General features: G+C 43.6%; 1 protein-coding gene across 6 annotated transcripts in view; it reads right to left on the bottom strand.

The window, feature by feature from the left end:
- Window positions 1–16,145, bottom strand: part of GABRA1 (gamma-aminobutyric acid type A receptor subunit alpha1) — a 301,016-nt gene that overhangs the window by 191,048 nt on the left and 93,823 nt on the right. For 4 of the 6 annotated variants that reach the window (XM_073649526.1, XM_073649528.1, XM_073649524.1 and 1 more), the window contains exon 3: window positions 8,453–8,562. In XM_073649526.1, the coding sequence (XP_073505627.1) occupies window positions 8,453–8,562 (110 nt within the window). Of the gene's footprint in view, window positions 1–8,452; window positions 8,563–9,427; window positions 9,485–16,145 lie in introns of all 6 variants that reach the window. The other 2 variants (XM_073649525.1, XM_073649523.1) reach the window with 1 other exon arrangement.

Genomic DNA, 16,145 nt, shown 5'->3' with positions numbered 1-16,145 from the left:
GATGACCCAACTCGTGTTATCTGTAACATTTGTCAGCAAAAGCTAAGTAGAGGCCAAAAAATACATAGTTTGAGTACTTCATGCATGAACCGGCACATGGACATGAAGCATAAGTTGCAGTGGGAAGCTCAGTGTGCTACAATGCGGTCTAGCCGGCCGGGCCAACCACCGTCTGCCATATCTTGTGCATCCGCGGCCTCTTCATCCTCTGTGACTGGGGGGACAGCAGTCACACCTGTTTTGGGGCGCAGACCTGCCACCTCTTTACCCGCAACAGCCAGCGTGATTGGCAGGTCATCATTTTCTTTGGAGGTGGTAACACCAGCTGGTCTTGAGCGCTGTCCGACATCGATAGCACCACCTTTGGATCAAGGCAACCTAACATGTCCGCCTGCATCTTCCTCACAGACCGGCAGTTTGCCGGGGACACCCTTATCAACCCCGTCTAAGCACAATAGCCAGCCCTCGGTCCCTCAGATGTGGACAAGTAAAACACCATTTCCTCCTAGCCATGAGAAAGCTAAGAGGTTGAATTTCACCATCTGCAAGCTCTTGGCTACAGAAATGCTGCCTTTCCGCCTGGTGGACACAGAGGATTTTCGAGACCTTATGTCCGTCGCAGTGCCCCAGTACCAGATGCCCAGTCGGCACTACTTCTCAAGGAAAGGTGTGCCTGCGCTCCACCAGCATGTCGCACACAACATCACCGCTTCTTTGAGAAACTCTGTGTGTGACAGGGTGCATTTCACCACAGACACTTGGACGAGTAGGCATGGACAGGGGCGTTACATGTCGCTGACTGGGCACTGGGTAACTATGGTGACAGCAGGACAAGGGGCTGCTGTCCAAGTCTTGCCGTCCCCACGAGTTGTGCGTCAATCCTCTTTATGTCATTTTTCCTCCACTGCTTCTGCCTCCTCAACCTCCTCTCGGTCTTCCACCTGCACCCAAAGCCTGTCTGGTCATGCCACAAGCTTTCTAACTGCGCAGAAGGGATCCTGCACACCTCCTTACTATGCTGGCAGTAGGGCTCAACGTCATCAGGCGGTTTTTACATTGAAATGTCTGGGAAATGTGAGTCACACAGCTGAGGAGTTGTGGTCAGCTCTGGAGAACCAATTTCATGAATGGTTGTCTCCACTGGACCTGAAACCAGGGAAGGCCGTGTGCGACAATGCTGCAAACCTGGGTGCGGCCCTTCACCGGGGCAATGTCACACACGTGCCTTGTATGGCTCACGTGTTGAACCTGGTTGTCCAGCAATTTTTAGCCCACTATCCCAGACTAGATGGCCTTCTGCAGAGGGCACGGTCGCTGTGTGCTCACTTCCGCCGTTCGCATCCCGCAGCTCAGCGACTTACATCTCTACAGAAGTCGTTGTGCCTGCCACTTCACCGGCTAAAATGCGATGTGCCTACCCGGTGGAATTCAACTCTGCACATGTTGCAGCGACTGTGGCAGCACCGACAAGCCCTGGTGCAATACGTTCTGACGTATAGCCTGGGCCAACGAGATTCAGAGGTGGGGCAAATCACGCTGGAGGAGTGGTCTCAGATCAGGGACCTATGCACCCTTCTGCACAGTTTTGAAATGGCGACGAAGATGTTTAGTGCTGACGATGCCATTATCAGCATGACTATTCCGGTGATTTACATGCTGGAGCACATGTTAAACAGAATTCGGAGTCAGGTGGTGGCACAAGAGGAGGTGGAGGAAGTAGAGGAGGAGGAGTTGTATGCGGAAGGGCTAACATCTGCAAGGTCCAGACGGTCGGCAGCACCAAGGCGGCAGGCATGTGAGGGTGGGGGAGATGGTTTAACCAGGGCGCATGGTAGCAGCCAAACTAGTGAGGAAGGTGCAGGAGCCCAGGAAGAAGTGGAGGACGAACTGATGGAAGACTCATCAGATGAGGGAGACCTTGATCACATTTCTGTTGTGCGAGGTTGGGGGGATAGGACAGAGGAAGGAAGCATGATTGTTACCTCGCCACCAACACAACAGGGACTTGGTGCTCCTGGATGCGCAACACACATGAGTGCCTTCTTGCTGCACTACCTGCAACATGACCCTCGAATTGTGAGAATTAGAAATAATCCTGACTACTGGGTTGCCACACTGTTAGATCCCCGGTACAAAAGTAAATTTGCAGAAATTATTCCAGCCATAGAAAGGGATGCACGCATGCAGGAGTATCAGCAGAGACTGTTGCAGAATCTTACATGTGCTTTTCCACAAAATACCAGTGGTGCACGTAGTGAATCTCACAGTTCCAACTTGCCAACCGTGGGACCGTCAAGTGTTCAGCACTCAAACCGTAACAGAACCACAGTATCTGCTGGTAACATCAATTTTGCGGAATCATTTCACCACTTTTTTAGCCCATCCTTTGCAAGGCCACATGAGACAAGAAGTCTGACACATAGTCAACGCCTAGAGACGATGGTACAGGAGTATCTCCAAGTAAACATTGAAGCCACGACTGTGTCACTGGACCCTTGCTCTTTTTGGGCTTCCAATCTGGATAAATGGCTGGAGCTAGCCACTTACGCCTTGGAGATCTTGTCATGCCCCGCAGCCAGCGTTCTGTCTGAACGTGTGTTCAGCGCTGCTGGTGGTGTGCTGACAGATAAGCGCACGCGGCTCTCCACTGATAATGTAGACAGACTCACGTTCATAAAGATGAACAAATCATGGATCCGAAACAACTTTTCTACCCCTGTGTCATCCTGGGGAGAGTAAAAGCTTGATGATTGGTTAAAATCACCCTACCAACCGTTTTAAGCTTTCAAATTACTAATCATGTTTATCTGTATCTTCACTGGAAAATAATTTGGGCTTTGTAGCAGTGTGCAGCACTGATCCTATTAGGCCATCTATAATAAGCTTCACCAGATTTAAAATTAAAAATAATTTTTAGCTGCATCTAGCCCGGAAAATAATTTTGGGGCTCCGAGATGCGCAAGACACATAAGTGCCTTCTTGCTGCACTACCTGCAGCATGACCCTCATATTGTCAGAATTCGAAGTAATCATGACTACTGGGTTGCCACACTCTTAGATCCCCCAAACTTTTCGATCAACCTTTTCATTTTAATAAAGACCAAAAAAATGGTCATTTTTGAAATTATAAGCATTAGCAGGTTGTTAGAAACTGAAATCAAACAGTTTTCAACTCAAAACTTTATTCTAGGTGATGTTACATTTTCACATAGGACCCCTTGTTCGAAAGGAGCTTCTGAACTCTCTCGTCCATTGAATTTGTCAGGTTTTGGATGGTTTCTGCTTCAATTGTTTTGCATGAGGACAGAATACCCTCCCAGAGCTGTTGCTTAGATGTGAACTGCCTCCCGCCATCATAGACACTCCTTTCAATGATGCTCCAAAGGTTCTGAATGGGGTAGAGGTCAGGGGAGCATGGGGGTCACACCATAAGTTTGTCCCCTTTTATGCCCATATCAGCCAGAGATGCAGATGTTTTATGTGCAGCATGAGATGGTGCATTATCATGCAGAAAAATGATCTTGCTGTGAAATACACGGTTCTTCTTCTTGAACCATGGCAGGAAGTGCTGTTTGAGAAAATCCACATACATTATGGAGTTCATCTTTAGCGCCTTCAGGGATCCTAAAGGGGCCGACAATCTCTCTCCCCATGATTCCAGCCCAAAACATTACTCCACCTCCTCCTTGTTGGCGCTGTAGCCGTGTTTGCGTGGGGTGTCCATCAACCAGCCATCCTCCACTCCATTCATCTGGACCATCGAGCGCTGCACGGCACTCATCCGTGAACAAAACAGTTTTGAAATCAGTCTTCATGTAATGTTTGGCCCACTGGAGCCGTTTCTGCTTGTGTGAAGTGGATAGAGGAGGTCGACAGGATGGCGTATGCACAGCTGCAAACCTCTGAAGGACCCTGCATCTTGTTGTTCGGGGGACGTTGGAGGCACAAGCAGCTTCAAAAACTTGTCTGCTGCTATGACAAGGCTTTTTTGCCGCTGCTCTTTCAACCTGACGTAATTGCCTGTAGGAAAGAGTCCTCAATTTGCCCTTATCAGCACGCACACGTGTGTACTGTGAATCAGCTACATACTTCTTGATTGCCAAGACACTTCATCCTGATCATCGCACAATGTTGATTGTAGTCATGCCTTGACCTAAACACTCCACAATTTGTTGCTTCTCAGCAGCCGACACATCCTTTTTCTTTCCCATTTTGGCAGAAAATGTAGGCTGCTTAATAATGTGAGAGAGCCTTCTTAAGTAGTCTTGCCTTTCATTGGACACACCTGCCAAACTAATTAGCACAGGTGTCTGCAATTGCTTACAGTGATATAAAGAGCCCTGACACACATCACCATCAATGAGTTTAACTGACAAACAAACAAATTCTTCCCTTATCACTCCTAAACACTTTTTGCATAATAATTTGGAACGCGGTGTACATGTGCTTTTCCACAAAACACCAGTGGTTCACGTAGTGAATCTTACAGTTCTAACTTGCCAACCGTGGTCTGTATGGAACTGTTCAATAAAGGGCCCAAAATTAAGATAACATAGATGGGAGAGGTCTCTATGAATAGGAATTCCTAAGTATTTGATACCCTGTGAGGGCCAGGCAAAGGGAAAGTTGGACTGGATGGAATCCTATATGGATTTAGGGAGGGAGACATCGAGGGCCTCAGACTTCGCTGCATTGATTTTAAAATTTTACCATGTAACAAAGTGATCTATTTCAGCCATAACAGCAGGGATGGATATATGTGATTGAGTGATATATACTAGGACATCATCAGCAAATAGAGAGCACTTGTACTCGGTGCCTCCCACCTCAATCCACCTAATATTGGGGTTATAGCGAATTGATGAGAGCAGGTGCTCCGTCACTAGGATGTATAAGAGAGGGGACAGAGGACATCCCTGCCTTGTCCCATTGGTGATTGTGAAAGGTGATGAAAATGTTCTGACGCACCCCCTGGGCCTTGGGACACCCGGAGCCGGACCCTTTTTGGTGGATGCTGGTGGTTGTAGTCTTCGTGGCGGCGATCCGGTTCCGTGGCTCAGGGCGGTCAAACCAGTGGCGGAACTATTTATGTGGTTTTGATGTTTAAATGTCCGACTACGCCACCCGTGGATTGCGGTCAGAGTGAACCGCCGCTACAGGGCAGACCGCTAAGGCTGGTGTTGTGGGTGCAGCAGAGCGTAGCATAACTCCCCACGGGAGGAGTATAGCCTCAGGGCAGTGTATGCGGAGGATGGGGGTGATGGTGCAGGGCAGCAGCAGTAACGACACGGAGTCAGTGATGCAGTTCAGGGCCTTTACTCACAGTTCTTATTATCCAGACCACGTCTGCAGGTAACGGCTGCCCACGTCGTACTGTGCTCACCAGGTGAGGGGCTCAGACAACTCCCAGATAACTTTGGAGCGCTTCACAGGACCCCCTTTGTGTGTCCTTTGTCTGGCCTTTCTTACCAACACTTCTGTCCGGCTGCCTCGGGCCTCCTCTTGGTAAACTTGGCGCCAGTTTCCCTGACCCTATGTGGTGCCTTCCTAGCGGGTGGAGCAAGGGGCTGCGCCACATAAAATGTCAGAGCCTCCGGTTTCTAGCTGAGGGTCGTTTCCTGCCTCCACTAGTTCGGGGACCGGTCTCCCCCTTTGGCCTGACCCCTCCACGCAGGTGGATTCGGGCGTGCGGTGGCGACTCGCCCGTCCGCACCCCTGGGATCCCTTCATTCCTCGTTCCTGGAGCCTTCTCCGCTCCTCTTCCTTCCTTCTCCCTCTTGCAGGCCTGGGCCTCTGTTACTAGGCCCACCTCCGGAGCAGAGCTCATGCAGAGCCCCTGCTCCCTGCCACTTCTGCTCAGACTTCTCTGCACTGAACTAAGATGGTGCCCACCTTTTATACTCCCTTCTCAATGCACCCAGGAATTGCTTCCTCCCTGCTCCTGCACTGCAGGGTTCCCCTTCCTCAGTGTTCCCTCCCCCCACTCCAGCCAGGGACAGGGACTGTCGTGCCCATCTCAGGGGCATATTGGTCGCCCTGCCCCACGGCAATGTGGTGTAATGCATGCAGGTGTCGGGTCCTGATCCACACTCCATCCTTATCTGAGAGTGAGATATCACACCTCTGGGTGAGGTGCAATACGTCTGTAGCAACCGAGCCCTCGGTGCTACAGTTCCATTTATCTTCAGCCTAGGTGACGTATTGTGATACAGGGCCGTGATTTTGGCTATAAAAGGGTCCCCTAGACCCCTACCCCAAGCTTTTTAAGAGAATCATATATGGCGTGCCAGGAGACTCTATGGAATGCTTTCTCAGCATCCAACGAGAGTATCTACTTACAAATTTTTAACTGCATCTAGCCCAGGAAATACTTTGTGCCTAGTAGCAGTGTCTGCTAGTCAGCGGATTATCCCGGCTGTTAAGCAAGCTACACCACCTGTAGTTTGGACACTTAATTTTTTCAAAGGAAATGCTTCGGGACCACGGGATACTTAGTGAAGAGCATCAGGAGGCACCCCAAGGCATAGGGGCTGGGACTGGCACTAGGATGCCTTGCGGTGGACAGCCGAGCTCGATCCTTATAAAAGCTTTTTAACTGCAGCAGCTTTAGTGGACGCTACTGGAGCTGGAATTACGCGGCTGCTGGCATGAGACTTGCCCTCCAATAGATCCTTGTAAATGGATTTAAAGTGTATTCATTCAAATTAGAGGGACAATTTAAATTAAAAAGCTTAGAGCTGCCTCCACCACAGGGGGGCTCTCTCGACCCACCAGCGGACAGGCACCAGTATTGGGAGAGGGGGGCTGGCCGTCAGGGTTCACCGCGGCTCTGGCACAAACCCGGCGACACGGAGGTGGCACGGGCAGGAGCGGACTGGCCGTCTCGGCTTCTCACTTTTTGGATTTTAGAAGGGCATGACATGCCGATATCTGTGTCTCCCCCTCCTTTTACTCCTCCACCTCTTTTCTTTTCGCATGACTATATGTACTTGTCACTTTTCCATGTGTTAGTTGTGTCTTCTGAGCAGTTTGTCAGCTTTTGGACACCTTTGAAGGTGTTTTCTATGTGTTTCTATGTGTTTTTGTTTGCCTGCCATTGGTTTTAACGGTGTTCGAAGGTGTTCGACGAACAGTTCGACGAACAGTTCGGCGAACACACGGGTGTTCGACGAACCGAACCGAACTCGAACACTACGGGGGTGGCTCAACACTAGCTAGAAGGCAAGAAGGAAGAGAAGAGCCATGAGGGACAGAGGAACCACAGAGGGTTCGTCCCTGTTGCAAGCCGGGCACCGGGCTCGAGCCTATTGGGATCTCTATGCCCAGTAGGGAATATGGCATACTGAGGAGGATTTTATATCCCTCAGTCCACCCGTGAATAGCGCACACTCAGAGAACTAGGTACCACAAAGGCCCCAGTGTCCAGGTATCGTGGTAACCAGTGGGAAAGCCCTCGCCGCCAAGCAAGACTGGTGAGAGAAGCATCAAGGGAGCTAGACCCTGTTCCAGGCAGGTCAGAAACTCCAGGTAGAGAGACAGGAAGATACAGAAAGGAGGCCTTACACCAGCTCACTGGGGAGCAAGACCAGATGTGCACACCACCTACAAGTGCCCCGGACCGTACCTGACTACCAACTGCAGTAAAGGTACTGAAACTAGCCCCGGTGTGTGTGTCTGTTCTTCCTCTGACCCGACTGGGTCCCATCTCCCCTGCACCACCATCCATTACACCCCACGCTGCCCTGGAGCTAGCTCTACCTGTGGAAAGCCACGCCATCCCTGCTGCCGTAACACCAGCTCCAGAGGACTGCTCCACAGCAGCGGCACCCCTTAGCTGCATTCCACAGGTGGCGTCACGAACACTTTCCCAAATCCCCTATAAACTATTCCCCCTTTTACTGACCGCCCTGGGTCACGGACCGGGCCAGCTACCGTGATATTCCCCAGCAGCCAGAGGCCCGGCTGCCGAGTACCCCACGGCCCAGGGGGCGCGTCAGCCTCATCTACTTCTTTACATCACCAGGAAACTTTTCATTAGTAGAAAATAGTCTTTCCTATTTTCTTCTATCTAAACCTAGGGTGCATCTTATATTAAGTTATATTATATTATAGTTCAAAAATACACTCTTCCGTACTATTTTATACATCTTGGTTTTGGTTTATTAAACTGCATCAAAAATGCATGTGTGATTCCAGCTCCAAAAAACATTTACCTGCTTGACATTGAACTTTTCTGTAGATACGGTTCAGATGAAGAGGAAAGTCATAGAAATGTCTTCAGAAAATCTCCCATGTTTGATCAAACTCCTATGCTATTGTATTGGCATAAAGTAAATTTTGGCATACAGATGAGCATACTGTATATGTATACATATATATTTAGCATTCTGTGTCTTGAATTCAGGACGTGATGTGGTTATAGACAATTGCAGAGTTAATAATAATTACCAACCTCCCAGTCCTGGTCTTAAGCGGTTATCATAGCCATCTAGCAGACGATCAAGGATCCTCGTGAACACTGTGGTATTGTCTCTAATCTCATCCTGTGTGCTTTGTCCGCAACTGAAATTACAGGACATTGAAAAAATATATTATTAAGCATTGAGATGAATACAATCCTGCCATCAGTAATTCTAAAATCTACTTATCCGTACTTATGCTGATTCAGAGCCACAAAATCTCTTCTATTCAGCCAGATTGTCATTCCAAAGCAATTACAGCTAAAGATTGGCCCCAACTCACTCAGCTTTTTCCTATTTTTAATCAATGTATCACTCAATCCTTAATACTGGGAATCACATGGAAAGGATGTCACTGCTAGGCCAAATAAGGCGTATTCGGGCAGCATGGCAGGATCATATGGGCATTCCTTCTGGACAGTATACATGATTCATACAGAGCACGAGAGGGTGACAATTACTGAGAGCCCATACTACTTAGATTCATTTATTTTTCACCGACCGCCAGTTGGAGAGCTTATTAACACTATACTTTTCACATACTGTATATTATGTTGACATCTTTGGCTGTAACATACTGTCACATTTTCCACCTTATTATATGCATTGAATTGTGCTCAATGTAAAAAGGCAGAAAATTGCTAACTTGTAGCAAAAATAATATCATCTAACCATATATTACACCATTATATTGTCTGTATTACTAGCATATTTTGCTGAATGGTACAATAAAATATATACGTTGTCTCTGTTATACAAAAAATGTCTTTTTCCAGAAACTCTACCATTGTTAACTGCAGACTGTATTTGGCATTTTAGAAATTTTAGGCATTTTCATTCAGTTGAATGAAGTTAAGCTGTAAAAATAAACACAGTCTATCAATGATGATTGTGTTGTTTTTGGAAAAAGACCCCTTTTCCCTATATAACTATATAATATACACTACTGGACAAAAGTTTGGACACACCTGTTCATGCAAAGGTTTTCTTTGTTCTTAATGGATTGTGCACTTTGTAGTTTCAGACTGAAGGCAGTAAATCCACAAAGAGCCACATATGGAAACAAAGAGTAAAGAAATACGCGTGAAACAAATCAGAACATGTGATAAACCATAGATTCATCAAAGTACCCCTTTTTTACTCTGATGACAGCTTTACACATGGGCAACACAGTGGCTCAGTGGTTAGCACTAGAGATGAGCGTTGTTCGACTCGAACTGTTCGCCAATCTCAAATTCGAGCTGTTTTGGGCGGTGTTCGAGCCGTTGGGCGAACACGAACGATTTGAAAAAAATTCGGCTGTTCGAGGTTATGTTCGATAACTGTTCGTGCACCAAAATCATACCTGGATTTTTTCTCAGTAATGATGAAAATTAATGTTAATACGCAGTTTGAGTATACAGCGGGGCGGGGGGAGGGGCAGGGGATGAATCTCTGCAGGAATAATGAAGATCTCCATTTTTTTTTTCTCTTTCCCGCATTTACAGTGGGGAGGTGCAATCTGTCAGCCTATCAGCAGCGCACACACGGAGCGAAGTGCTTTTTTTCACACAAGCAAGGGCATGTGTCATTGGCAGTGTATGTCACATGTCCTTGCCCTATAAGACCCAGCCATTTTCCCCGTCGCCACCATTTTCTCACTGCTGCAGCTGCGTGTTAGACGGCACCGCTGTTGCTGTGTGCGCTATACCTTGTTAATTTCAAGCCAATTTTCGCACAAATCTACAGATAGCTTGGGAGTAGGGAATAGTTGTGATTGCAGTCCTTTTAAGGACTAGGTTACAGCATTTCCTACGACTTTTATCAGGCAGGTCTGTGCTCTTAAATAGATAGGTTGTGGGAGTAAAGACTAATTGTAATTGCAGTCCTTTTCAGGACTAAGTTACATCAGCTCCTATCAGTTTTTGCCTGGCAGGTCTGTGCCAGTGCAAGATTTTTTCACAGCATTTGGCTAAATCTAGCAAAGCTAATCCTTTTTGGCCTATTGCAGAGTGTGTTAGTCAGTGGAGTAGCCTATCTGTGTGGCAAGCTACACCACCTGTGTATAGAATACCAATTTTTTTACTGCACCTAGTGAAGTAAAACCTTTTGGGCATAGCATCATTCTATTAGTCCATCTATACTGACCTCCATAAGGTTGCAAATTGAATATAATTTTTTTCTGCATCTAGCTCTGAAAAAATATTTGGCCTTCTAGCTGTGTGTGGGACTTGTTCTATTAGTCCATCTATACTGACCTCTATCAGGTTGCAAACTGAATATAATTTTTTCTGCATCTACCTCTGAAAAAATATTTGGGCTTCAAGCTGTGTGTGGGACTTGTTCTATTAGTCCATCTATACTGACCTCCATCACGTTGCAAATTGAATATAATTTTTTTCTGCATCTAGCTCTGAAAAAATATTTGGCCTTCTAGCAGTGTGTGGAACTTGTTCTATTAGTCCATCTATACTGACCTCCATCAGGTTGCAAATTGAATATAATTTTTTTCTGCATCTAGCTCTGAAAAAATATTTGGCCTTCTAGCAGTGTGTGGGACTTGTTCTATTAGTCCATCTATACTGACCTCCATCACGTTGCAAATTGAATATAATTTTTTTCAGCATCTATCTCTGAAAAAATATCTGGGCTTCTAGCAGTGTGTGGGACTTGTTCTATTAGTCCATCTATACTGACCTCCATCAAGTTGCAAATTGAATATAATTTTTTTCTGCATCTAGCTCTGAAAAAATATTTGGGCTTGTAGCAGTGTGTGGGACTTGTTCTATTAGTCCATCTATACTGACCTCCATCAGGTTGCAAATTGAATATAATATTTTTCTGCATCTAGCTGTGAAAAAATATTTGGCCTTCTAGCAGTGTGTGGGACTTGTTCTATTAGTCCATCTATACTGACCTCCATCAGGTTGCAAATTGAATATAATATTTTTCTGCATCTAGTTCTGAAAAAATATTTGGCCTTCTAGCAGGGTGTGGGACTTGTTCTATTAGTCCATCTATACTGACCTCCATCACTTTGCAAATTGAATATTATTTTTTTCTGCATTTAGCTCAGAAAAAATATTTGGCCTTCTAGCAGTGTGTGGGACTTGTTCTATTAGTCCATCTATACTGACCTCCATCACGTTGCAAACTGAATATAATTTTTTTCTGCATTTAGCTCTGAAAAAATATTTGGGCTTCTAGCTGTATGTGGGACTTGTTCTATTAGTCCATCTATACTGACCTCCATCAGGTTGCAAATTGAATATAATTTTTTTCTGCATTTAGCTCTGAAAAAATATTTGGCCATCTAGCTGTGTGTGGGACTTGTTCTATTAGTCCATCTATACTGACCTCTATCAGGTTGCAAACTGAATATAATTTTTTTCTGCATCTACCTCTGAAAAAATATTTGGGCTTCAAGCTGTGTGTGGGACTTATTCTATTAGTCCATCTATACTGACCTCCATCACGTTGCAAATTGAATATAATTTTTTTCTGCATCTAGCTCTGAAAAAATATTTGGCCTTCTAGCAGTGTGTGGGACTTGTTCTATAAGTCCATCTATACTGACCTCCATCAGGTTGCAAATTCAAAATAATTTTTATCTGCATCTAGCTCTGAAAAAATATTTGGCCTTCTAGCAGTGTGTGGGACTTGTTCTATTAGTCCATCTATACTGACCTCCATCATGTTGCAAATTGAATATAATTTTTTTCGGCATCTATCTCTGAAAAAATATCTGGGCTTCTAGCAGTGTGTGGGACTTGTTCTATTAATCCATCTATACTGACCTCCATCAAGCTGCAAATTGAATATAATTTTTTTCTGCATCTAGCTCTGAAAAAATATTTGGGCTTCTAGCAGTGTGTGGGACTTGTTCTATTAGTCCATCTATACTGACCTCCATCAGGTTGCAAATTGAATATAATATTTTTCTGCATTTAGCTCTGAAAAAATATTTGGCCTTCTAGCAGTGTGTGGGACTTGTTCTATTAGTCCATCTATACTGACTTCCATCAGGTTGCAAACTGAATATAATTTTTTTATGCATCTACCTCTGAAAAAATATTGGGCTTCTAGCAGTGTGTGGGACTTGTTCTATTAGTCCATCTATACTGACCTCCATCAGGTTGCAAACTGAATATAATTTTTTTCTGCATCTAGCTCTGAAAAAATATTTGGCCTTCTAGCAGTGTGTGGAACTTGATCTATTAGTCCATCTATACTGACCTCCATCAGGTTGCAAATTGAATATAATTTTTTTCGGCATCTAGCTCTGAAAAAATATTTGGCCTTCTAGCAGTGTGTGGGACTTGTTCTATTAGTCCATCTATACTGACCTCCATCAGGTTGCAAACTGAATATAATTTTTTTCTGCATCTACCTCTGAAAAAATATTTGGGCTTCAAGCTGTGTGTGGGACTTGTTCTATTAGTCCATCTATACTGACCTCTATCAGGTTGAAAACTGAATATAATTTTTTTCTGCATCTACCTCTGAAAAAATAATTGGGCTTCAAGCTGTGTGTGGGACTTGTTCTATTAGTCCATCTATACTGACCTCCATCACGTTGCAAATTGAATATAATTTTTTTCTGCATCTAGCTCTGAAAAAATATTTGGCCTTCTAGCAGTGTGTGGGACTTGTTCTATAAGTCCATCTATACTGACCTCCATCAGGTTGCAAATTCAAAATAATTTTTATCTGCATCTAGCTCTGAAAAAATATTTGGCCTTCTAGCAGTGTGTGGAACTTGTTCTATTAGTCCATCTATACTGACCTCCATCAGGTTGCAAATTGAATATAATTTTTTTCTGCATCTAGCTCTGAAAAAATATTTGGCCTTCTAGCAGTGTGTGGGACTTGTTCTATTAGTCCATCTATACTGACCTCCATCACGTTGCAAATTAAATATAATTTTTTTCGGCATCTATCTCTGAAAAAATATCTGGGCTTCTAGCAGTGTGTGGGACTTGTTCTATTAATCCATCTATACTGACCTCCATCAAGTTGCAAATTGAATATAATTTTTTTCTGCATCTAGCTTTGAAAAAATATTTGGCCTTCTAGCAGTGTGTGGGACTTGTTCTATTAGTCCATCTATACTGACCTCCATCAGGTTGCAAACTGAATATAATTTTTTTCTGCATCTAGCTCTGAAAAAATATTTGGCCTTCTAGCAGTGTGTGGATCTTGATCTATTAGTCCATCTATACTGACCTCCATCAGGTTGCAAATTGAATATAATTTTTTTCTGCATCTAGCTCTGAAAAAATATTTGGCCTTCTAGCAGTGTGTAGGACTTGTTCTATTAGTCCATCTATACTGACCTCCATCAGGTTGCAAACTGAATATAATTTTTTTCTGCATCTAGCTCTGAAAAAATATTTGGCCTCCTAGCAGTGTGTGGAACTTGAGCTATTAGTCCATCTATACTGACCTCCATCAGGTTGCAAATTGAATATTATTTTTTTCTGCATCTAGCTCTGAAAAAATATTTGGCCTTCTACCAGTGTGTGGGACTTGTTCTATTAGTCCATCTATACTGACCTCCATCAGGTTGCAAACTGAATATAATTTTTTTCTGCATCTAGCTCTGAAAAAATATTTGGCCTTCTAGCAGTGTGTGGGACTTGTTCTATTAGTCCAACTATACTGACCTCCATCAGGTTGCAAATTGAATATAATTTTTTTCTGCATCTACCTCTGAAAAAATATTGGCCTTCTAGCAGTGTGTGGGACTTGTTCTATTAGTCCATCTATACTGACCTCCATCAGGTTGAAAACTGAATATAATTTTTTTCTGCATCTACCTCTGAAAAAATATTTGGGCTTCTAGCAGTGTGTGGGGCTTGTTCTATTAGTCCATCTATACTGACCTCCATCAGGTTGCAAACTGAATATAATTTTTTTCTGCATCTAGCTCTGAAAAAATATTTGGCCTTCTAGCAGTGTGTGGGACTTGATCTATTAGTCCATCTATACTGACCTCCATCAGGTTGCAAATTCAAAATAATTTTTATCTGCATCTAGCTCTGAAAAAATATTTGGCCTTCTAGCAGTGTGTGGGACTTGTTCTATTAGTCCATCTATACTGACCTCCATTAGGTTGCAAATTGAATATTATTTTTTTCTGCATCTAGCTCAGAAAAAATATTTGGCCTTCTAGCAGTGTGTGGGACTTGTTCTATTAGTCCATCTATACTGACCTCCATCAGGTTGCAAATTCAAAATAATTTTTATCTGCATCTAGCTCTGAAAAAATATTTGGCCTTCTAGCAGTGTGTGGGACTTGTTCTATTAGTCCATCTATACTGACCTCCATTAGGTTGCAAATTTAATATTATTTTTTTCTGCATCTAGCTCAGAAAAAATATTTGGCCTTCTAGCAGTGTGTGGGACTTGTTCTACTAGTCCATCTATACTGACCTCCATCACGTTGCAAATTGAATATAATTTTTTTCTGCATTTAGCTCTGAAAAAATATTTGGGCTTCTAGCTGTGTGTGGGACTTGTTCTATTAGTCCATCTATACTGACCTCCATCAGGTTGAAAATTGAATATAATATTTTTCTGCATCTAGCTCTGAAAAAATATTTGGCCTTCAAGCAGTGTGTGGGACTTGTTCTATTAGTCCATCTATACTGACCTCCATCAGGTTGAAAACTGAATATAATTTTTTTCTGCATCTACCTCTGAAAATATATTTGGGCTTCTAGCAGTGTGTGGGACTTGTTCTATTAGTCCATCTATACTGACCTCCATAAAGTTGCAAATTTAATATAATTTTTTTCTGCATTTAGCTCTGAAAAAATATTTGGCCTTCTAGCTGTGTGTGGGACTTGTTCTATTAGTCCATCTATACTGACCTCTATCAGGTTGCAAACTGAATATAATTTTTTTCTGCACCTACCTCTGAAAAAATATTTGGGCTTCAAGCTGTGTGTGGGACTTGTTCTATTAGTCCATCTATACTGACCTCCATCACGCTGCAAATTGAATATAATTTTTTTCTGCATCTAGCTCTGAAATAATATTTGGCCTTCTAGCAGTGTGTGGGACTTGTTCTATAAGTCCATCTATACTGACCTCCATCAGGTTGCAAATTGAATATAATTTTTTTCTGCATCTACCTCTGAAAATATATTTGGGCTTCCAGCAGTGTGTGGGACTTGTTCTATTAGTCCATCTATACTGACCTCCATAAAGTTGCAAATTTAATATAATTTTTTTCTGCATTTAGCTATGAAAAAATATTTGGCCTTCTAGCAGTGTGTGGGACTTGTTCTATTAGTCCATCTATACTGACCTCCATAGAGGTTGCAAATTCAAAATAATTTTTATCTGCATCTAGCTCTGAAAAAATATTTGGCCTTCTAGCAGTGTGTGGGACTTGTTCTATTAGTCCATCTATACTGACCTCCATTAGGTTGCAAATTGAACATTATTTTTTTCTGCATCTAGCTCAGAAAAAATATTTGGCCTTCTAGCAGTGTGTGGGACTTGTTCTATTAGTCCATCTATACTGACCTGCATCAGGTTGCAAATTCAAAATAATTTTTATCTGCATCTAGCTCTGAAAAAATATTTGGCCTTCTAGCAGTGTGTGGGACTTGTTCTATTAGTCCATCTATACTGACCTCCATTAGGTTGCAAACTGAATATTACTTTTTTCTGCATCTAGCTCAGAAAAAATATTTG

Source organism: Phyllobates terribilis, unplaced genomic scaffold (assembly GCF_046119375.1).
Source record: "Phyllobates terribilis strain yellow unplaced genomic scaffold, ASM4611937v1 Scaffold_10__3_contigs__length_209671492, whole genome shotgun sequence".
NCBI classification, from domain to species: Eukaryota; Metazoa; Chordata; class Amphibia; order Anura; family Dendrobatidae; genus Phyllobates; species Phyllobates terribilis.
The sequence above is the reverse complement of the archived record's forward strand: the minus strand, read 5'-3'. Positions and strand labels throughout refer to the sequence as shown.